Source organism: Lepidothrix coronata, unplaced genomic scaffold (assembly GCF_001604755.1).
Source record: "Lepidothrix coronata isolate B3197 unplaced genomic scaffold, Lepidothrix_coronata-1.0 Scaffold125, whole genome shotgun sequence".
NCBI classification, from domain to species: Eukaryota; Metazoa; Chordata; class Aves; order Passeriformes; family Pipridae; genus Lepidothrix; species Lepidothrix coronata.
The window spans coordinates 482,498-506,160 of NW_016690305.1; the positions used below are offsets into that span (position 1 = coordinate 482,498).

Genomic DNA, 23,663 nt, shown 5'->3' on the forward strand with positions numbered 1-23,663 from the left:
CATGCAGGCGGCGCTATTTTTGGGGAGCAGGTTTTTTTTGGTTCTTGGTGGTGAATGCCCTACCCCCTTTTGTGGGTAGGGCACCTTCTTTATATATAATTTTTGCTATTAATACCGCTGTTGTTATTGTGATTTTAGTACATTGTTATTTCAACTAATAATCTCTCCTTACTGTCCCTTCATTATCAGAAGGGGCAGGGGAAAGGGAGTGGCTTAGTTGGACTTCAGTTCCCTGCTGGTTGTTAAAACCAGCACAATCCCAGGGACTGCGCTCTCTCATAGCCTGCCTTTGAGAGGGGTGCCGGAAAGCTGCACAAGGCAGGACCAAACCCAAAGGCTGCTCATTTGGGAACCAAACAGCTTGTTTCAACAACTGAGTCCAGTTGAGATGCAAGTCTCCAAAACCCCATCCTTCTGGATTCACATTCACTGCTGCCCCTGCAGTAAAACCTGCTGCTGACGCCACATTCTGGCAGGGTAGAGATTCCTGCCCTTCCCAGACCAGCCGACTTTGCCACATCCGGAGCCCTGAGAGTATCCCCTGATTCCCAAAGTCAAGGGAATCAACAGTGGCCTAAAGGAAATCCAAAGGAATTCCTTGAATTAAGCTCAAGTAGCTGAGGAGGCCTGGGCACAGCCTCCTCACAGAGACCCCAGCAAGAGACCTGGCTGCCCACTTTAGTAATCAGAGTAGATGACATAACCACCTCCTCCTGTCTCTGAAGACCAGCTGGGACTCCAAGAAACCCAACAAAAGAGCTGCAGAGAGGGACAGAGCTCAGTGCTACTTGCAGGACTAATCCAGAGCAACAAGGAATCATTCTCAGGTTCCTCTTCTGGCTGGGTTCCAGCAAAACAGGAAAAGCTCCCAGCCTGGCTCTCAGAGGAGTGTGACTCAGAGTTGAGGTAGTGTGGGGATGCTTCAGCTGGTGTCTGGATGTGGTGTCCAGACAGCCCAGATATCCTGAGCATACCAGGGTGCCATGGCCCAGGGATGCTGCTCGTATGCTGGTGGGAACACAGCTGGAGGTGAGCAGGGCAGCACTGGCTTTCTTTTGTGTCTGCTGCAGCTGAAGGTGCTCAACAGGCACAAGACCACAAGATGTGAGCCTCAGGCTCCTGAATTCAGCACCAAGCTGGTACCAAGCTCTTCACACAGGAGCAAGTGGCCTCTCAGGTCCAGCCTGACCTGTGCTGCATCGCCCCACCGCTCACCTTGAACTCATCCATGATTTTGCGGATGGCTTTACCACGTGCACCGATGATGCGTGCGTGAACACGATGGTCCAGAGTCACATCCTCAGACACCATCTGCTCCAGCTCCCCAACGATCTTCATGATGGCATCCCGGGCAGCCTCGGCGTTCTTCTCATAGCCAGTGATGGTGATCTGGTCTTGGGCCTGGGGCACAGGGACATGTGTTGAGAGATCAGGCTCATAAGCAATGGAGCAAGCCTTCTCCCTGCTAATCCCGTTTACCATCCACCTTATCCAAGGGCAGTGGAGAGAGTTCAGAGCTCTCGAGAAGATGCTCAGAGACAACCACCAGCCATCCTTGTACTACCTCTGATGTCTCACCTGGCTTTCATCATCCTTGTCAGGGAACTGGATGTTGACCTCATGCTCTGTGCGTATCTGGGTGATCACTGCTCCCTTCCGCCCAATGATTTTAGGGTGATACTTGGGATCCACAGTGACTGTCAGCTTGAAGCTTCGCAAGGCCTGGAACAGGAGAAGCAGAGTGAGAGCAGGGAACACACCATGGCTGGTCCAGTGACATCCACTTAAGTCCCAGCATTTCCTTCTGACTTCTGAGATGCCTGGAACATAATCTGCAGCACCATTGCTTAAGTGTACATGGTTACAAGAAGAGCGCCCGAGCTATCTGCTGGGACCTTGTGCTTTCACTAAGTTCAGCTGGAAACTACAAACAGCAAACAACCACCCAACTCATCCCTCACCTATTTATTCAGAGCTGTGATAAGGATTCAGTGAGGATAGGTACAGAGAGACTCCCAGCACAGTGAGATTCCTACCCAGCAGTGTCTCGAAGGCACGTGAAGGTGAGAGAGACTCCGACAGTCCAAAGTTACATCCCCAAACTCTCCCATTAGTTCGTGTTAAATGAGTTACCTTTGGTTAACTCACTTAATACCCACAGAACATCTAAGGGTGGTCTTAAAAGGTGAGGGGTTCCAGGAGTCTGTGCCCAGAGGCTGAAGCCCTGCTTGTCTGGAAGGAAGAAGGACAGGCACAGGCCTTACCCGATCCTCTTGTTCAGCTTGCAGCTCCTTCACTCGTTCCAGCAGCCCGGCCTTGGCACGGTCCAGGTTGGTAGCCAGCCCAGTGATGGTGATGATATCCGACTGCAGCTCAGGAGCAGGCACCTGGATGTTCACCTGAGTAACAAGTAGTGATTATAATTTTGTATCACTGCTTGTTCTGTATCACTTGTGATGCCTCTCACTGCAGGTTGGCATCTCACTGGTCTCCCCTGCCACCAAGACCAGCTCCCACCCAGGCAGCCTAAAAACCACAGAATGGTTCGGGTTGGAAAGGACCTCTGGAGGTCATCAAGCTGGGGCACCCAGAGTCAGTTGCCTGGGACCATTTCTAGACGGTTTTTGAAGAGAACTCTCTTTTTCCAGCCATTATCAGGCTGCTTTGCTGCAGGGCTTAAGTCCCCAGCAGTCCCTGTACCAGCCCAGAGAGGTCAGGAAACAAATACACGTTCAATAGCACTGTCTGCAGCCAACATGCACCAGCTCTGGGAGCTCCCATTGGCTCTGGAGAATTCTCCTAAATGGGCAGACACAGCTGTTTCCCATGGCCCAGGAGGAAAACAATTCTCACACTGGTGAGGAATCCTTGCAGATGCCAAACAAGTCATGCAACACTCACGACACCAACACTGATCATACAGCTTCAGCACAAAACCTGCTGAGCCCTGGAGCCAGGGACCAAATCACACAGGGATCATTTTCCTACTACGGAGCCTGGGTTCCACGGTCAAGCTGTGACAGACCTGAGTATGTTGCAAGTGACTGTCACCACCCTAAATGGGGTCACTTAGAGGTTCTCCAGGATAAAGGGGGACAACTTACTTCAAACTCATCCATCATTTTGCGGATCCCGCTTCCTTTCTGGCCAATGATGTAACGGTGAAGATCAAAGGGAACTTCCACCTCAATGGTGACAGGAACCAGAGCCTGCAGGGGATGGAGCATAGTTTACCAGTGAAAAGACTTCTCCTGTCTCCCAGCTTGCTGTATACTTGCCCAAAAGAACATGTTGCTGAACTGAGGCACATTACCCCGTAGTCAGGATACAAACTCTACAGGAAGAGAGAACAGCTGGGAACACCAAGATGACCTGTTGTGTATTGAAGCATGTTTTCCAAACAAGCAATCTGAAACCCAACCTGGGGGACAGGCAATTTTCATATCCTTGGCATTTTCCAAGTCTAGCAGAGACTTGGAAAACATAACTAAAAGAGCGTGGCAAGGTCTGCTAAAGTTGGAATGATTCAGCCTCAGTCAAACTCCTCCTCATTCCAGCTGTGCTCCATAAAACAAGCATGTCATACTTCTATGTCAAATAGCTTGGGGCTGCCTACAAGCTCTAGCAATTGTAAGGTCATGCAAGGTATACTATGACTGAAGTTGCCAGGTTAAGTCACAGAGCAAAGGGGCTTCCCTTGAGTGGTGCAGACCCCCTCTACAGGCAGCATCACTGACCACCTGCACTGCACCCTGCACTGACCAGCTTTTACTACCACCACCAAAGCTCACATCCAGGCACCACTATCTAAACAGGGTAAGGGGCTGAGAAAGCCACACACCTGCAGTGCCTCCTTTGCTGCCTCGCACTTCTCCCTGCGGCCAGAGATGATGATGATATCACACTTCTTCGGAGAGCTGGGATCTGTGTCCTTCCCGTCCTTGCCTTCCCCACCTTCCTCACCGTTTTCCTGCACAGCTGGATCTGCAACAGGAGCTGGAAACATGGAAAGTCTTGTGTTCAATGCACAGAGCCCCCTCCCTGCTTTCATCCCCCCACCTTCAGATCCTCAGGCTCAGCCAGCAGTGAGAGCTCAGAGAGGCCTTGGTAAGCCCGTAGAGCCCTTTTTGTTGGGGTAGGTCCTCGTACTCCCTGCACTCTGCAGTGACAACACATCCACAACACCCAGGTCTGCGGTTTGACCTCCTAAAAGTGTCCCCTCTTCCCAAGAGGGCAAGGTTGATGCTAAGCCCAGATTCAAGGACACTGCAGGAACACCAGGGATCAGTTCTCCATAGATTTTAAATAGAACATGTCAACTGGTATGGAGTGCTGGCACACTACACTTATTTGATCATCCCAACTAGCATGTGAACATGCATCCATAGGTATACCTGGGTTCTCCTCCCTGTCAGGGAATTTGATCTGGACACCATAGTCCCGGGTGATCTGCTGGATCCGAGATCCTTTGGGGCCCATAATGGAGCGGTGGAACTTTTGTGGGATGGTGCATTCGATTGTCACTTGAGCTTCCTGTGGGAAAGCAGAGTTGCTCTATTGTGATGTAGCCTCTTTCACACCAGAAAACAGGATTATTGTGCATGGTGAAATCCAAAATGGACAGAGGGGAGTCAGAAGATGGTCAGAGGAGGCAATTCCTTCACATAGCATTGCCATTTTGGAGCCAGCTGCCACTGCCCAGGCTGCAGACCCTATATGTTGACAGCAAAGGTTCAAATCCCAGAACTACCACAGGACTCGTTCTCATAAAGCTTGGCCACACAGCAGGTTCAAGGAGGGCACTGCTGAAGCAACAAAGTACAGAATAAACAGTTTTTCTGTGACATACCAGGTCCTCGATGATCTCCTGGATGCGTTTCTTGGCTGCCTCCACACAATCCTTGGCTCCCTTGAGGGTGACTTTATCACTCTGGGTGCCGGAGCGTGGGAAGCTGACCATCACACCACCATATTCATCTGCAATCTCACGCAGAACTTGTCCTCTCCGGATGACAAAGTGGCGGTGGTGCTTGGGGTCAACCACCATGGAGTCCTCAACCACGTTATCCTGCCAATAGATGACAGCTAGTCAGCCCTGCCTGTCCTGGTGACAAGCATGAGATGGCTGCACTCAACAGCAATCAGCTTACAACCTCACCCCAAAAAGGAACAACAAGAATGATCTTCCTGAGCTCCCTTGAAGGGCAGCAAATGGTTTTAGGCAAGCAGGTCCTCCACACTGACTTGTTACATTTTGCTACAGTGAGAGGAAGGAATGTAGAAAAAGTAGATCATACCAAGTTCTTGATGAGGGCCTCCAACTCCTTCTGTGCCTCTTTGACAGCCTCCTCTGTTCCCATGATAGTGATCAGCTCCTGATCTTTGTCCTCAGAGGTGGGGAAGATGATGCGGGCCCCAGTATTGTCACGCACCTTACGTATGTTGCCACCACCCTTACCAATAAGGAACTTGTGGTACTCTGGCTTTGCACGGAGGTCCACGGTGTAACTCTTTGTTTGCTGAAAGGAGCCAGAGACCCGTGGAGCATGTCAATATATAGAAAATACCCACCAGCATCAACAATCAGCATGTGGGAATGTTACCCACACCCACACACAGAGTGTTGCAAGAGCAAGGCAGATGCAGAGTGCTGTTGAAGTAAAAAAGGTAAACAATGTCTTAGATTAAAAACACTACCCTAAAGATGTTCTCAGGGCTGAAAATCTAACTGTACACTCAGCATGACCAGTGAGAATACAAGCAGAAGCTTCCCTAGAAGCCTGGTTTGACCCTCACGCAAGGCAGTACAACCATTTGCTAAGTGACTGCTGCAAACCAGGCCACAGAGGCAACCACCCAATTCACATGGGGAACATGTTCACATGCTGACCCTAGACAGGGGCTTTTGCTATTAAAATGACCAGTCAGTCAGTCAATCAGCCACAACTCCAAGCAACATCTTGTACTCCAAAGTTCTCAAACCTGCATACATGTAGTGAAATGGAAGAACTGGAGCTGAAATTCAGAGATCAAGAAAAAAGTGAAGGACATCTGCAGAAGGTGTTTTGGAGAAATGTGGATACCCAAGTGCATTCAAGTCACAAGAGCAGAGAGCCTTAACTCTTTAAGTGTGTTGCCAGCCTGGGCAGAGAAGCATTACAGCCAGTTCTTCTATCCATGAGGGGCAGAAGAGCCTTGTCCAATCTGTACTCAAATCCCTCAAAAGAGGATTCGTCTGTCTGGTGCTAGAGGCTTCCCAGCAGGCAGAGTGAGTCACTTCAAGCCCCCAAAAGAAACAGCTGGCCAAACCAACCTGCTCCTTCCCCTATGAGACAAGGCTCACCTTCTCCTCTGCCAGATGCAGCAGCTGTTTCTTGGCTTTCTCCACATCCTGGGCTGGGCCCCTGATGGTCACGGTGTCACTCCCAGAGCCCTCGGTGGGGAAGTGGATGTGGACTCCACCACACTCCTCCATGATGGAGCGGATGAAGCGGCCTTTGGCGCCAATGAGGGAATTGTGCAGTTTGGAAGGAATGGAGACCTCCACTTCTGTGATGTTGGCCTAAGGGAGGACAGTATGGGGTGTTAGTCCAGCTGCAGCAATGTGTTTGCACCCACTCCGCTTTCCCTCTAATTCCATTGCCAGGAGCTTTGCAGGAGCTGTGTGTAAGAAATGCCTGACCAGAGGGAATTGAGACTGGCCACTCCTAACACACGAGCAGCCACAAACTTCAGCTGAAGTGTCAAGAACACACTGACACCCACATTTGTCTCCTCCCTGCCCACCCCCACTACAGGCACTTCTATATTTATATCTCCTATATTTATATTTTCATGTCCCTCATCTGTCACAGGCCAGTTGTTTCACTTACCAGTTCCTTCTGGATAGCCAGAATTCTGTGGCGAGCAGCCTCACAGTTTGCTCTCTTGCCTGTGATAACAATTGTCTCCGAGTTACTGTTCTCTGCCGGGAGATCAATTTTGGTGTTGCTTTCTTCACGGATCTGCCACAAAAAAAACCCCCCAAAAAACCCCAAAAAAGTCATTTGAGAGGTGTCCTATGTTGGAAAAAAAGGCCTTGGAGGTTTCTTCATTTTACATTACCAATGAGCAGGAGAGACCTCGCTGCAGGCAGTGACCACAACAGGCACTGGAGACAGGAAAGATATCTTACCTTCTTGATGTTGGCACCTCCTTTCCCTATGATATTCTTGTGGAATTGTTTGAAGATGGGAACAGAGATAGAAAAGCTGTTTTCAACCTAAGGGAGAAAGGAAGGGAGAATTGAAGATTACACTGTCATGGCAAGTGAGGCGCCATCCCAGGAATTTGATAAACAAGCTTTTGACAACAGGCTTAGACCCAAGGAATTCTCTTGCAAGTCTCTTATTCATACAAGAGACTTGCATGAATAAGCAAAGGCAGGTACCTTCTCCTATGCTCTTATATAACAAGTATTACCCACCTGCCCCCATCCAGATAGAACAATGTCCTCAGCTCCCTCATCTTGAAGTGTGTCAGCCCTACCAAGCTACTACAATTTGCTATAATTCAGAGTTATCCAGACACGGGGGAGAGAACAGCAGATTGAAGTTGCCCTCACCAGGTCTGCCACCATCTTTTGCATGTACTTGGTGCACTTCTCCACCTCGTTTTTGGGACCTCTGAGTTGGACGATGTCACTCTTGTGTGCAGGGTCTGGGAAGTTGATGATAACCTGCAGGAGATGGTCATTTAGAGTCAACTCAAGCAAATGCAAGAACTGTGTCAGACGTGCACATTCCCTTTTCCTTCTGGAAGAGGGTAACCATGTTAGCAGTCTCTGGCCAAAAGAACCATCTTTTCAAACACATTAGATGCAGGAGCAGACACATATTAGCTACACATTTCTCATACTTACAGAGACACTAAATTTATGACTTTAGTGACAGTGTGTCTACTACCCAAGCAGAAAACATCCTCTCTGGATTCCTTACCTCCTAGAAAGCCTTACCTCTGGGAATTTCTCCCGGATTTCCCGGATCCGCTCACCCTTCTGCCCAATGATGGTCCGGTGAAATTTCTGCTCAATGATTAGGTCCTTGGTGCGTTCATTTTCCTGAGGAGAAGAGAGTTTACATGGAGTGTTCAGCAGGAGAGCCACATACTTGTAATCACCAGTTTGCTGCCTGACAGATTGTCCCTCTTTTCTCCTCCAGACATAATTCACTCTAGGTTAACAGAAAAGGGGATCCAAGGGAACAGAGGAACTTGCATTTGTCATGAGATCCAAGTGCTCAGTAGGCTAGGGGCACACACCTGCACCAGAAGGTTAGTAGGGAACATAAGAGTCCAAACCCTGCGGCCTCCCAGGCAATCACATCCCACTAACCATACGGGAAGCGAGTTCCAGCAGCTCTTTCTTGGCCTGTTGGACCCCCTGTGGGTCTCCTTCAATTCTGATCAGGTTGCTCTTCTCATTGTCCGGGGGAATGCGCACTGACACCTTGTAGAGGTCCTTAATCCTGTTAACTGCAAGGCAAGGGCTGTGGTGACACACTCTGCTAGGCCAAGATTTGGAAGCAAGGCACCTTGACTATCACTGCTTAGAGGCTGTTTAAGAAGTCAATCAGCCTCTGAGGAGAAGCAAGAGCAGTGGGGTTGAACCAGGGGAAAATGCCTCTTCACCCTGAGGTTCAGCGAGAGCAGATCCATGCCATACAAGAATCTGTACAAGTAAATACTGTAGCATCTAGTTCAGCTGCCAGAGTGAGGCATCTGTTTCTTCCCCAAACAGCACCACATTTAGACCAGAAGATGCTCACGCATTTCCAATCCCAAAGTCTTTTTTGGGGAGAAACTCACCAAGCAGATTTTGATCACCCCCAATTAACTGCTAAAATACAATTCATATAGATGGACTTGAAAAAAAAAGAGAAAAGAGAATTCTCCAATCCAACTCTCCCCCAAAAAAATTCCTCCAGGACACGGCAAAGTAATCTGTTCAACTTTCTAAGACACTTCACACATGCCAAGGCCTCACTGCCCATCCATCTCCTTGTCCTAATCTCACTCCAGAAGAGCAGAGGACAGCACCCTGGATGAGCTGCAGAGCCACGATATGATCGACTAAACACAGAAAGTCCGAACACAGGAAGGATTAGAAAGGCACCCCACTTACTGTTAGCTCCACTCTTGCCAATGAGGTGTCGGTGAAATTTGTGGTCTACGTTGATTTCTGCATAATCCATCCGGTTGATCTATAAAGAATTGAACAGGGCTAGGCAGGGCAGGCCCCCTCTGCTGCTGTTAGTGCCCGACGTGACTGCCCACTGCCAGTGCTGGCACTGAGTCTCCAGCAGCCAGCTACAATCATTCCTCCCTGCTGTTGAGCAGAGCAGAACACTCCTCTGGTTTGAGCTGAGAGCACCATGCTTATATAACATTTTAAGGGACTTAAATGCTTCTCCACCTGCGACTGAAAGAGAATCCTTCCTTCTCTGCATCAAAAGACTTAAGATGTACTGCTGATTTTTTAAGAATGCTATGGACAAGCTTCATAACCAAGGGTTTTGCTCATCTGCCACACCACTTGCCTTCTGCAAGGTCTGTTAAGCCTGTCAGGATACCCTGCAGATGGGATCTATGCTTCATCTGTGCTCTGTTGCCCCATCTTTCCCCATTTTCTTCTTACATACTAGAACTAGTACCACCAACTTACCAGATCCTTGACCATGACTTCAATCTGTTCCTGAGCCACATTCACATCTTCTGTAGGTCCTTCCAAAGTGATTTTGTCTTCTCCTTCAGTGAATTCAATGTGAACCTTGAGACACAAAGCAAGGAAACCCATAAGAATTTTCCAAGACACAAGACAGGCCAATGCAGTCAGTCAGGTCCACACCACCAATCTCTGCCACTAAGGGTACACACATCATTCCCATGATTTCACAAGTAGGGTACTTACAATTCTGATCATATCACAGTGTCTAGATCATAAGGCTTTGGTGCTGTCCTGGAGACTGCAAGGGCTTTGGAGAAGTTCCTCATCTAACCTTTCCCTAGATACCCTCTAACTCACCAGGGAGAAGCCTCATTGAAATCAGCATTTGCAGGTATCCTACTATATCAATTCTCCAAATAGTACTACATAAGGCTTCCTCTGAAGGACTCAACCCTTAAGAGTAAAATAGGATGAATAGTGTTTGAGGCAACAGAAGTTCATAGCTCCTCTTAATACTATAAGATTAGTGTAATTTCCTCCTTGGTTTTAGCCATGCTAGAACACATTTCTCTCTCCGACAAGGAGAGATCTGGACTAAACCATATTCTGCTTCAGTGGGTGCTAAGCTAATAGCTCATCCATACCTTTGGCATCTGCTGAGTTATTTTGGCCAGGTTTTGTCCTTTCTTTCCAATGATGAAACGATGAAGCCAAGAGGGGGCTGAGACCGAGGAGACGGTAAAACTGTTGGCCTAAGAGACAGAGAAGCTGTTTGATGGACAGACTGGAAGAGGCTTTCACAAAAATTCCATTCCAATTCCCATGTCGCACCCTCAGTATTGAGTTCTATGCTGCATCTCTGACAGCACAACTGAGACTGACTGAGACCACCCCCCAACACCTGTCAGTGCCCACAAATGTGTCTTCATGGGGCTTTCAAAGGAGGCCCGTCAATACCTTTGCATAGACTTCAGTCAGTGCTTGCCCAAGCTTTTCAGGTTCGCCTCGCAGTATCACCGTCTCTGAGCTGCTGTCAGTGGGTGGGATCTCGACAGAGACTCCAGTTTTCTCCAAGATCTCCTGCAGGGAATTCCCCTTGGGGCCGATGACGTACTTGTGCTGGGACTTCTTCACCTCCACTGCAATGGTAGTAGTCTTCTTTTTCTGTAGGAGCAGAGGCACTGGGGCATCAATCACAAGGGAGCAAGGAAGGACAAGAGTGAAAGGGAGAGACACAAGATGCAGTGAACCTCTGCACCCAGGAAAGAGCAAAGCAAAGGTGAACACAGGGATTCTGCAGTACCCTAGCATCTTTGGGACCCTGCCTACAGAAAGCCCTGTTCTCAAAATTTCACAGGTGAAGTATGAAAATTCTGTGTCAGCTCCCTGGGACACTACATGGAAGAGACCACATACACACTGCAGCCCTTGCACAATGCCCAGCTGTCCCCAGGCAGGGCGGTAATGCAACACTGTGTAGGCTATTAGGCTATAAGCTGATTATCTCTATTGAAATCCAGACTGGTATAAATACAGACCTAACCACGAGGGAAAACATATCAACAACCTACAACAAGGATATTCACAGTGAAGCTAGCTGTGGAAAATAAAATGAAATTCCCTCTTCAGCAACTTTTACTCGTGTAGCAACTTTGATACTGTCAGTTGGCCACAGTGTAGCCTTCACACTTCCCTCCTTCCTTTGTAGCACCTGTGCGAACACAGAGCTCTTAGTGGTCTGCTAATTCCCATGACACAGAAAATCAGGAGCTCTATCACCTCCCAGGCAGAATCACCCCAAGTCCCACTCTGCTGAGCAAGAAAATGCTAAGACCTGGGTCCATGTACTGCAAGGGCTGCTGAGCAAGAATTGACACAAGGACGATGCAACTGAGGGATCCACAGAAGCAGAACAAGAAAGGAAGAGGGGCTGTGAGGAGGTGGGGGGAAGATGGGAAGCTTTATGGACCATCCATACCTTTTCCTCATAGATCTTCTTAACACGAGCCACAGCCTGAGCTAGCTGTTCCTTCTCTCCTGTGAAGACTATCTCTGTCTTGTTAACGCTGGGTGGAGGAATGTTGATGCGCGTCCCCGTGTCCTGCATGAGCTCACTCACCAGCTTGTTGTAAGGGCCAGCAATAAAAGGGTGGTACACTTTCTCCACATCCAGCCGCTCCACGGCACGCTTATCCTGGAAGGGTCCAGAACAGATCTCAGTGGGAACTGATATCAATATTATCATCTCTGCCACACACAGCTAAATTCCCAACGCTGTCTTGGTTGACACTCTGGCCCCAAGCACCCTTTTCAGTTTGAAGGCTCCATCCCTTTCCATCTAAAAATACTGCTGTTGCCGATTTATGATATTCACCTCTGTAATCTTCTGCCATATCTCAGCTGGCACCTACTGTGGTTCACTTCAAAACATGAAACTGCTTATCTACTTCAGAGATGGATGAAAGGGAGAACCAGAAGGTACAGAACCTGGCAGCAGTGTTCGTACAGCCAGTGGCATGGTGTACGTCTCTGTTCAGACTAACAATCTAACAATATTAGCCACTGGCTGTGGCCATGGTGGCCACGAGCATCTAATATACCACGGAGAAGAAAAATGGCCATTTGGCTAATGACATGAGAGATCACAGGACTGAAGTACCTGCTCAGCAGAGATAAGCAGGATCTCGTGTCGGGCCTTCTCAATCCCTTCTTTAGTGCCGGTGATCTTGATCTGGTTGCTGGGGTCATCCGGGCGGGGGATCTGGATTTTGGTTGCAGTTTTGAGCTCCAGGTCCTGCAGCTTCTCGCCATTCTTTCCAATTACAAAACGGTGGTGCTCCTTGGGGATGGCAACTGTCGCTGAAGCCTGCAACACAAGAGCCAAACATCTAAGAGAGACCTTGCCTGCACAGGGAAAGCAAGTCATGTGCTGCTTAGTGGCACCACTGAGGAGCAAACACAATGCCTTCCAGCACATCCTGTGCAAGGACTGACACTATGCCAGAACAGCTGATCTACAGTGCCTGTATTCCAGGAGTCTAAACCCCATTATTCCCTCAAAAGCCTTCTGTTTGTACAGGAGCAGTACTCTGAATTAGCAAAAGCCTTAAGGCACAGACGAGGAGGTGCCTATGCTCCAGTGTCTCACAGTCCCTCAGCACCAGAGAGAAACTGGGGTGATGGCTCTGGAGCAGTTTATCTGAACTCTGATATCTGCTGCCAAGACTACAGAGAACAAGACACAGTCTGACTCCTAGGAAACTGAAATTCAACACCAAAAACCCATTCCAGCAGGCAGACAGCTCAGAGATGCTTACCACTAGTGCGTGCTAAGGTGTTTTCATTACAGCACATGCTGCTCCAGGGACTGCTTCAAGATGGTTCCTCTTGGAAAAGGGGGTCCCCAGAGCTTCTCTCAGTTTACCATTAAAGGACTGGTTTGTAACAGGGATTCCTGACTTCTTCCCTTTTCACCAGGTTTTTACTGACCTAGTAACTTAGGATTGCTATCATGCTCTTGGTCCCTGTGAATATGTAACTACTAACTAATTAGACACTTAAAATTCAAGCTACAACAGAAAATAAACAAATCAAATCAAAAAAAGATCACTTAGTGTGTTTCTTCAACTCTGTGTCCACGTACTGATGGCAGCCAAGCCTAGAAGAAGTTGGAATACATACACACCTTTCAGATCCAGGGCTAGGGCAGTAGGAGGGATATTTGAGGACAGTGGGGTAGGGATCTGTGGCAGCACAACCTAAGCTATTATGCAGGGTTTGTCCCTTTCTTTTCCCTCTGGCAGGGTATGACACATGGGCTGAACAGCACTAAGCAGACAGGGTGTTAACTATTGCATTAACTACCTTGGGCATTACACTTTAAAACACACCATGACACCTGGCTGTGATACACCCTAACATGACCTACCATCTTGCTTATGAACTCAAGAATCTGAAGGTAAGAAATCAAAACCCACAGAACTGAAAAGAAAAGCAACTGAAACAAGGGGGCTGCAACTGCTTACCAGTGTGGCTCGAGTTACACCACACAGAACCCTGATCAGAAGCTTTCAGCATTTGGCAGAACTCCCTCTTCTCTACTTTTCTTTCTCCCACCCCTCCATGTTCTCCTCTGAAGGACTTCAGAGAAAGCACCGGCCTGTTCTCACACACTGCAAGCTTTGTATGAGGGGCCTCCACTCCTGCCAGCACCAGCACCTCAGCACAAAGTCAGAGATTGCAGACTCCACCCTTCACACAACACCATGGCCTGTAATTAGCTTTGAACCCTATTTTAAGTCTCATTTCCATTCCAAATTGCCAATTGTGTGCTTTTTTTTGTGGCAAAGCTGAATTAGTCACCTAATAACATCTCTTTGGCTTATAAGCACACATGCCCAAGGGTCTCAAAGCGTTTTGGAGTCTCGGGGAAGAGCGAGGATGAAGTGAGAAACGCTTAGCTGCCCTCACCTGAGTCTGCAGTCGAGCGACAATTTCCTTCCGAGCCTTCATGACTGCTTCCAGCTTGCCAGAGACCATGATAGAAAGGCCCTGGTCCTTTGCGAGAGACAGCTCCAGGTGAGCTCCTGTCTTCTGCATGATGTCAAGGCAGATCTTGGCCTGCTCGCCTTCTCCAAACTGATTCATGTCCTTGTATTTCCTCTCCTCCAGTGGCACATGAAACACCTGCACAGACACAGGACAGATAAAAGGGCGCCGCAAGCTGTCAGCGTGCTTTTGCCTGACAGTGCTTCCCTCTCTCGTGGCCATACAGGACTTCAGTGGCATGCTGACCTCCCAGGTTTGTGCAGCCCATCAACCAGCTGCAGGGAAGTGCAGGAGCACTGCAGCAGCCAATCTGTCCCACACTGGGAGTCTTCATAAAGGGGGATCAGCACTCACTATAGGAATTCCGCAATCCTCCCTTCAGGCATTCTTCAGCTATTTGTGAAACAGGGATGCAGAGCTCTTTCTGGACAGTTTTCCAACACATCCTTCCCCTCCAGAGCAGTCCTAGCTCTCAATTGCAGTACCAGGGTAAAGTACAGCAAACAGGTTGCCATACCAAGGATTTCATGCTCCAGGGAATGCTTCACTTCACCTACTTTTGGGAGTGGGGAAAAGAAGGGAGATAAAGACATCCAATTCCACCAACCTGAGTGATGACAGAAGCCTTTATTGGTCGAATTTTGCTCCAGGGACCAGCGGGTTCCTGGGCAGCTTCCAAACATGGTGCTTTCTCAGGGAGCGGAGGGAAGGCTTCCTTGTAGGTTGGAGGATCATTCTCTTCTTCAGAGTTTAAAGCTGTAACTGGGGTAAAGCAAATAGGGTAAATGAGACGCCCTCCCTGCAGAAGTGCTCCTGTTCACAGGCAGTGCAATTGTAATTAGGCACCGCTAACAAGAGAGAGCAAATGGCTTGTGCACTGCTATTAATCCTATTACATCTATGCCTGTGGAGCTGCCAAGTCTGGAGCACGACTGACCTCAGCATAGCACAGACTGCAGTGGATGCCACGAACAAACAGCCTTGTCTCAGCTGGCACAATGCATGCAGGGAGTGAACGTGCAAGTGAATGGTGGCAGCAAACAGCACCTTATTGCCAACTTTGTCAAGAGGGGCTTAATTAGGAGAGAACAGGCTGAGCAGAAAGTAGTGAAAGGACCAGAGCAAGGGTGCAGGTCAGAAGTGGATAAGACAAACACAAGCTCAGGAGGAAGGCAGAGAGAAGGGCTATAGTTAGGGCAAAGTCCAGGGAAAGCCTGTATGTTATGTTCGATTCAGTTGTGCACTGGGCTGTGCCAAGTGGGCCAGCTCACAGCTGGGGATGGCTGCCAAAATCCATCACTGAGTCAGTTCATATGGTTACAGTGATTTTCCCAGCACCTGGCTGAGCAAAGGAAGGAAATGACAGTCCAGCACACTGATCCCATGAGGCTCTCATGTAGCCCAGTGCCCCACTCTTGCATGTGCCCCGTTCCCAGGGCTGGCAGCACTGCTAGCCAGAGCTCTCTGAAGTGTCAAGGCTTGTCTCCTCACAGCCTTCCACTGTGCAGCACCACCACTGTGCTGCTGAGGGTGAAAAGCCAGAGTCTGGGAAAACACTGATCTAGGAACAGAGAATGCAACGTCTGCATGCTTGTGCTCACACAGAGTGAGCCTGGGTAAGAACATGGAACATTGCCTGTGCAATCTGGACCCAGAGGCACATCCCAGGAACTCAGCTGTGTTTGCTTACCTTTCACTTGCTGCTGAGCCAGGCCACTGCGGTGTTCAGCGAAGCTCTCCTGGGTCAAAACTGCCACGGAGCTCATTGTCGACTTCCCACCCACACACAATCCGGGTATGCCACTGGAAGAGACAGAGGAGGCAATAATATCACTACTCAGGATGCACGGTCACTCCAGGAAGACAAAGTATCTGTTACTGAGCACTCTTCCTGTTAACCTCTTGAAAAGCACCCACAGTGCCCGTTGGCTGCCCAGTTCCCTTGTTGAACCAGACAGGAACTCAGGGGGGATATTTCCTCCAAGCACAGTGATCACCAAAACCAGAACTCCTCATTAAGAAGGCAGAGGATGTGCAACCTAAGAAGGTCACTGGAAAGAGGGACACCATAAGTTGTTGAAGCATAATCTAATTAATCTATCAATTATTAATGGTGTGCAATTTTTAAATGAGTATGCGAATGTCTGGATAGTCAGTCCAAGATCATTGTGTATCCACAGAGAGAAAAGAGAAAGGGCCTACGAAGCTGCCTCTTCCTGAGAAACTTATTTAGGTGCCTGAACTCCTGCTGACTTAGGGAGACACTCAGAAAGCCACTCTGTCAAGTAAGTTCAGCAACAGCAAGATCTATAGCTCTCCCAAAATATGAACTTACCAGCTAAATGGTCAGTAGCCAGAGAGTCCGTCCTGTAAGCTGCCCGTTTGTCAGCCTGCCAGCTTTTGCTTTACAGAAAAAAAAAAATTAAAATAAATTAGGTGACTGCTCCAAGACAACAGAAAACCATGACACCCCTGTTACTGTAACTTTCAAAAGAGCATGGCCCGTATGTTTCAAAGTTGCACTTATCCAAACCAGTCTCATATCCAGTTGCATCTCACCACACATGACACACGTCATGTTTTACTAGCACTACAGGTAGTGCCACTATCTACTCAACCCTCACAGCAGGAAGCCTGGAGTAGCTACTCTTTCATCACACTGGCTACAAGAATAGCCATCTAGTATCAGGCAAAAATACAGTCAATTAATAACAGATGTACAAGACAGACACTAAATTTAAGAGCTGAAAGCAAGAGCATCAGTATCTAGTCAGAAGAGACTAACAACCTGAAAACCTGCCAACAACGCTGCCATCAGTCACAAGTTAGGAATGTAGTTTAGTGGAGCTTGGGTGAATCAACATAGACGTCCTCACAAACTAAGGCAAACACTCAGGGCTCTCCACATCAGCTGCTGGGCAATCCAGCTCTGCAGTTTTTATTGAAATAAGATCATGCCCCAGAAACTAAATTCTGTCTCCAGCCCTAAATCTGCAAGTCAGAAAAAGAAAATTCACACTGGTTTACATGGACTATTTTAAACGTGTACACAAGATGGAACCAGAAAAAAAATACACTGTTGGGAGGAGCTTTAAATCTCCTGAATCTGGACCTACAGATTTACTGAAAAAGTGTTTTAGAATACAAGTAAAAATGTAAAAGCCAGTACAGTATACGCTCTGCCAGATGTACAGCAGCCATCCACACCTGGAGTCCCCCGTAGCCATTACATGTGCTCCTGCAGGGCTTGCACTCTCCTAAAATCCAGTGCCTCTGCCTGCTTCTGGGACAAGAGGCTCCTCTCCCACACACACCCTGCAGTGCTCTTCGGACCATATTTTGAACAGCAAACTCAGACACTTTTCAGTAAAGTGACAGTTGCCATCTCCAACCTTTCAATGTGCCAGAAACGGCTCCCAAAACCACAGTGTCGCTCCTAAAAACCCAGCATTGCTGAAGGGGTGTCTCACATCACACTAAAGTTGTGGCAGTAAGGGAAGGCAGCAGTACCAGAAGGAAAGGAGGGAAAAACAACAAGAGCAGTGACACAACGGGGCCATACAGGCCTGATCTGCAACTCAGCCAAGGCTGAGGTTTTCCCCTACTTCAACACACCTCTTACAAGGCAGCTGTGCTGTCAGAGCAATAGAGCTAATGTTGCAACTAATCCTGTAATGATCTGCTACTCCAACACAAGCAGGTACCAGGCCAGCCAGTCATGCTGCTGAAGTACAGCTGCTGCAGCACACAGACCTCTGCAAGGCATTTGCCGGTGGACAGAAAGGGTGGCTAGTAACTTGATCCTGGAGAAATACCTGAGTTCTCCTCACTATCCAGGGTTATGCCATGGTGTAACACGTGGTTACGTGTCCCTGGCACACGCCTGCGTGGCACAAGCTGCCACAGATCCAAAGAAAGCGCGTTAGTGGCACGGCACCTGTCCCAGACCATCTCGGCAACGCCTGCAGATTCCATGGCGGCTCCTCCAGCCTGTTGGGTCACTGGCGAGGGTGCCACCACCTCATGGCAAGCTACAAACAGCAATGAAAGCAGGAAGAAGCAGCATCCTAGACATCACAAGCAGCTGCTGAGGTCTGGCTGGAGCCTTGCTAACAGCACAAATATCCTTGTAATTCTCACTTCTCCAGAAAACACCACCTGGCTGATCTTGCATGTGCTCTGCCCCTTAGAGGAGGTGGGTAAGATAAGAAGTTAGTGAACAACACCCAATATAGCGCCTACCTGAAAGCCATGACCTCAAGGCACAGCTGCTGGTTTCGCTGTGTACACACCAGCTGCAGAAATCTTCCTTGCAGCCTCCACCTCAGAGAGTAGCCAGACATTCAAAGAGAAATTGAAGGCCAGGGTTTATCTGTATGAATTTCTGCCTTGTCACCCATATAACAAGCTAAGAACAAATGCTCCTCATCTCCAGCAACCCCAAGCATCTGGTATATTGTAGGTCTCAGGGATTCACCTCTGGCCAAAATTGAAGGCAACTATTAGAATGGTATTTTAAATGTTACATCAAAACCAGCAGCTCAGGCACTGCATTTGGATCCTACACCTCCCTGGTTTCCCACTTCGGTTTTGAAACTAAGGTTACAGCTACGTCATGCCAGTGTGCGGCTGACTGGGTCAACAGGTTTCAAACTGCCAGGATGATACACCGCCTGTAGTGCTGTCCTTGTGCGCCAAAAGAAGTTTCAGAAGTCTAGAGCACGCTTAAATAAAGAGAATGAAATAATCCTAAAAATAACCTCCAGCAAGGGCCAGACCTAACCACATGGGAAACATTTGTATGAAGAGAAACAAAAGCAAAGTCATGAGTTAGGCTGCCAATATAATCAGTACTTGTGGACAGAAATGTCAATTACATGTTATTTAAAAAATGTATTTAATAAAAACATTAGCACTTTGTTAATGGAAGTAGCTACAATCCAACTCAATGAGGACCACACAGTAGCAGGGCTGGGCTGGTTGTGGTAGCCACTGCCCTCTGTCAGATGTTCATGCAGGGCAGGTCGATCTTTTGGTAACGAGTGATCATAGATGAAAATACTTGCTTTCTGAAAACTGACTGGTCTCCCAGAGATTAAAGGCCCAGGCCCCTTGGTTTTGGGGGGGATCATGCTGGCAGACAGCCGTTGTGTGGCAGGATGAAGTCTCTCCCTTCGCATCGATTCCCGACATAGGACATCAGGGCGTGCAACACGACCACAGCTCTGGACGCCGCCAGCCCTACACCTGACCCATCCCCCGTGTTTACTCTTCCATTAGCGCCGGCCTCGCCGCCACGTCCTGCCCCGGGCAGGAGGAGCCCTGTGCCGGCCCCGCCACTGAGGACGTGCACCCGGTCGTGTCCTGCTGGCCGGCCAGCGGGGCAGGCCCCGGCGGTGCCTCTCACCAGGGCTGAGGGAGGGCTTCCCCGGCCGCGCTCCGAGAAGGGCATCGGCCCCGGGGAGCCTCCCGCGCCGGGCTGTCCGCGCCCGGAGCCTGCCCGGGCCCGCACCGCCACCATGTCCCCAGGGGCAGCGGCACAGCGCTGCCCCTCCGCTCGGCCCCGGCGGTGCCCGGCCGAGGGGTGGGGGAGCCGCCAGGCCCTGCAGGCCGGGCCGGGCCGAGCCGGGCCAGGCGGGCGGCGCCGCCAGCGCCACCTCAGCACTGCCGGCACCGGGGGCGGGGCGGCGGGGCGGGGCGGCGCCCTTAAAGGGCCCGGCGGGCCCCGCTGTCACCGCGCCCCCGGCGGGGCCGAGCGCGAGGGGGCGGCGGGGGCGCGCCGAGCGCAGTGGAACTGTGCGGGGCCGGGGCCGGAGCGCGGCGAGTGCCGTGGGGCAACTGCAGCCCCGACAGCCTCAGCCCAGCGCGGCCCTGCGGGCTGCAGGCCAGGGGCGGCCGCGTCAGGCGAGCGGGGGACATGCGCTCCCGTGGGGCCCGGTGACAGCCCCGAACGCGGCTCCGCGGCCGCTGGAACGCTGCCGGTGGCGGCAGCGCAGCAGGCACGGCCAGCGCCGGACCCGGCGGTGGCACCTCCCGCCGCCAGCGATGGCCAGGGAACGGGGCCAGGGCGCTCGCCTCTCTATAGCACGGCAGGAGTGCAGTGCTCAGCCCCGCGGCCCGGGGCAGGCTGGGCTGCCCGCCGTCGGCGCTCCGCGGTCTGCCCGACGCTGGACGAAAGCCCGCCGCTTTGGCTCGTACTGGGATCAAACCCTACGAACGCCTGGGACGGCGTGGAGCCGCCCCGGCCTGGCTGCCCCCTCCCCGCGCACCCACGGGGTCCGGCGTCCCCACCGGCCCGGCCCTGCACGCCGGCGCTACGCGGCAGCTGCTGCCGGCCGGCACAGCCGTGTCAGCGCCGGCCGAGGCCGCGCCGTGGGGCTGCACTCGTCCTCACCTCCCGCCGCCGGCTGCCCCCGCCGGACTTTGCCCGGCCCCGCCGGCGGGAAGTTAGCGCGGAGTTTCCCGGCGGCGCCGACACGTCGGTGCCCCGGGGAGGATGCGAGGCCGCTCCGGGCCGGGCCGCCCCCCCGCCCCGCCAGCCTCCACGTCGGCGCCGCGGCCGCGGCGAAGGGGCCGCCCCCCATCCCCCGTGACTCACTCCGGCCGGTGCCCGCTCGCCCGCCCTGCTGGAGAACCGGAGCGCTCCTGGGAGAGCGGCGCGGCGCCCGCCCCGTCGGCTATATAGGCCGGGCCGCTGCCAATCCCCGGCCCGCACGTCAGCGGGACATGCCCCTTCGCGGCGGGGCCGGCCCGCCACGCGTGCCCCGCGCCGCCGGGGACGCCCCGCCACCCGCCCGAGCTGCCCGGGAGCCGGAGGCTCTGCCGGCGGCCCCAACTCCCGCAGCCCGGCCCAGCCCGACCCGCGGGTGGCTGCCGTCCGCTCTGCGCGCCCCGGGTCCGCGCTGCCGCCTGCTTCCCGCTCGGGGCTGACACCCGGGGGACAGGCCCGTCCGCCTTCCCCGAAACCGCGCATTCACCCCCAGAACGCGCTTCCCACTCGCGGCCCGGCAGCAGAAAGGCCTGGGGCTGCTGCAGGACCGAACCCCCCGCTGGCCCTTCCCCAGCCCCGCGGCGGCTTCGGGGAGGCAGCTCAGCGCCGCAGAGCTCAGGATTACCCACTTTGGCCAAGCCCGTTTCACGCAGGTTTCGCGAGCTGGAGTGGCTCTCGAGGGCTCTGATCAGTCTGAAAACCACAGCTGGCACCGGAGAGAGTGAACACCTGGGGCTCCTGCCCGGTTCCCCGAGTGGGAAGGGACACTGGGGCCCCAGGCGGCCCCTCGATCCTCCTCCTCCTGCGCAGACTGTGTCAGAGCAGCAGCTAAATGGTCTGAGGCTGCAGACAGGAGAAGGGGCCAGGTAACAACAAGAGTGAAAAAAGAAAACAACCAACCAAAAAACCGACCAAAAACCCCCCAAACCACAACATACATCCCTCTCCCCCCATAGAAACAAATTTTAAAAATCCCACTCCTTATTCCAGTCTTTAATTTGGAAATGGGAAAGAGCAAAGGAGGAGGAAGGCAAGCCAGCAAGTACAATACCCTCCGTTCCTACAGAGAGGGTGTTTATTAGTTTGTGCAATATCAATGTTTTTAATTATTAGTTCTGCACCCTCAAGGAACTGAGGAGAAAACCCCATCCCATCAATGTAAAAAGACACAAAATTTGAACTGATTTTTGCATTAGCTCAGTCTCTGCCCATTTTCCTACACAGCATTAATTTTTCTTATCATTCATACCTTGCACTTAGTGACTGTTTTTCTTATTTCCACCTTGCTCTCTCCCAGACTCTGGCTAGTGAAATGCAAGAACCTGCTCTGTGGAACTCTGACCACAGAAATTCAAGGTCTTTGGGACAACTGCTTTTGATAACGTGCAGCAATTTTTAGAGATTTCATGCACTGTTATTTATGGAAACATGGATGGTATTCAGCCTTTAGTAAAATTATTATTACTTATTTTTAATGAACAAGAGTAGATCTCTCCATTTTTCCTCTTTTTATCTTCTGGCTGGGAGGACATCATTAAAGCACTTGAACTTTTTGACACAATTCATCGCTATAAATAAAAATACACTTGTGGGTGAAATCAGGAAGTCTGCTAAACGGCGAACAGTCGTCAAGAGTTGACACCATGCCCAGGCACCTCAGTGATCTATCTCCCCTCACGGTGGCCTCTCCTCAGAAAGCCTGTTGATCTCTGTGCGGATGCAGGGATACTGCTCCAAGCCTGGGGCTGCCGCACAGAAAGGCAGTGACTGCTGCTGCCACGTCATAAACGCTCCGGGAGCCAGGGCTGCTCCAACACAAACCGCCTGGGCTGTGGATGCCAGCAGCAGCACCCTGTAAGGCAACCAGGCTCGTGCCTAACAAGACAGAGGTGGCTCATGCAAAAGCACAGCTCCGGGAACCTGGGCAAACTGGAGCACCTCCAGACTTAGGGCACTTCTGCTTCCAGGCAGCAGCTGGAGTGCAAGGTGTTGTAATTTGGGACTCAGAGCCTGAGCCTCTGAACCTCGCTTGAGGTGCTTTTCTGGTGCTTTTAGTCCCTTGTGTTTATCTCCCCAGTGCAAAACAGGCAGGCTCCTTGCACCGTTCTAACTTTACCGTGTCCAATTAACTCTGACATAAGTCCCACGATCTCTGGTGCTAGGGAACCAGAAGAGCATCACAATTCCCAGCCTAGAGCATCTTACCAAGACATCAACATCCTTCTCCCTCAACTCCACCTCATTATCAGTTCAGTAGAGGCCCCCTGTGGGGACATGACACTGTGCCTGTGGGACAACCACACAGCCCTCTCCTGCTATCTCTGCTACTGCTGCTGCAGCCCCTGGGGTTGCCAGGTCGTTATGGATTTCTGGCTTCTATCACAGCTTCCTCTCTGGGTTTGTTTAAGAGGGAATCTTCCCCACGTGTTTCTGTAGCTCTTCTTTTATTTGCAGCTGCAAGTGGTGGGAGGGAAGCCTGCCAGTCCCAGAAGTTACTGGAAGGCCTAAAGCATCTCACTGTGTGCTACCCTCAAATAACAATTTCTGCTGAAGGAAACCTGTCACAGGTTATTCTCCTTACAGGAAGATATTCCACAGGGAAAGAGGGGGGGGGAGGGGGAAGGAAGAGCTCACCTTTCCTCCCACATTTAGTAAGTACAGAAGTGTCCTGTGCATAGACAAAAACACATTTAGAGGGTGCCAGGAGGCTTATTTCAACCTGCTGCTCCTGCCAGCACATCAACCATCCACGTCCCACCCCATCCCCCCCTTCTGCAGGGGCTCCTTGGGACCTGTTCTGTCTACTTACTTGTCCACAAATTCAATCTCCTATTAAAAAATGAATGAATAAAAAAATACACTTGTCATGGAGATGTGTGCAAAATAGCTCCTCTATGAGTAAGGCACAGGAATTTTTGGTAG

The 23,663-nt window shown here is 50.9% G+C and overlaps 1 protein-coding gene across 2 annotated transcripts in view; it reads right to left on the reverse strand.

The window, feature by feature from the left end:
- HDLBP (high density lipoprotein binding protein) overlaps positions 1-23,663 on the reverse strand; it is a 39,184-nt gene that overhangs the window by 4,360 nt on the left and 11,161 nt on the right. The window contains exons 1-25 of one of the 2 annotated variants that reach the window (XM_017826256.1): positions 20,850-20,957; positions 16,587-16,654; positions 15,942-16,054; positions 14,859-15,013; positions 14,174-14,389; positions 12,363-12,569; positions 11,682-11,897; positions 10,661-10,867; positions 10,348-10,455; positions 9,701-9,805; positions 9,161-9,239; positions 8,372-8,511; positions 7,994-8,098; positions 7,604-7,717; positions 7,175-7,261; positions 6,873-7,004; positions 6,344-6,562; positions 5,298-5,519; positions 4,850-5,068; positions 4,395-4,533; positions 3,842-3,996; positions 3,105-3,209; positions 2,265-2,399; positions 1,579-1,722; positions 1,216-1,401 (exon numbers count right to left, since the gene is read on the reverse strand). In XM_017826256.1, the coding sequence (XP_017681745.1) occupies positions 1,216-1,401; positions 1,579-1,722; positions 2,265-2,399; positions 3,105-3,209; positions 3,842-3,996; positions 4,395-4,533; positions 4,850-5,068; positions 5,298-5,519; positions 6,344-6,562; positions 6,873-7,004; positions 7,175-7,261; positions 7,604-7,717; positions 7,994-8,098; positions 8,372-8,511; positions 9,161-9,239; positions 9,701-9,805; positions 10,348-10,455; positions 10,661-10,867; positions 11,682-11,897; positions 12,363-12,569; positions 14,174-14,389; positions 14,859-15,013; positions 15,942-16,017 (3,471 nt within the window). In that variant the 5' untranslated portion in view covers positions 16,018-16,054; positions 16,587-16,654; positions 20,850-20,957. Of the gene's footprint in view, positions 1-1,215; positions 1,402-1,578; positions 1,723-2,264; positions 2,400-3,104; positions 3,210-3,841; positions 3,997-4,394; positions 4,534-4,849; positions 5,069-5,297; positions 5,520-6,343; positions 6,563-6,872; positions 7,005-7,174; positions 7,262-7,603; positions 7,718-7,993; positions 8,099-8,371; positions 8,512-9,160; positions 9,240-9,700; positions 9,806-10,347; positions 10,456-10,660; positions 10,868-11,681; positions 11,898-12,362; positions 12,570-14,173; positions 14,390-14,858; positions 15,014-15,941; positions 16,055-16,586; positions 16,655-20,849; positions 20,958-23,663 lie in introns of those variants that run through there. The other variant, XM_017826255.1, reaches the window with a different exon arrangement.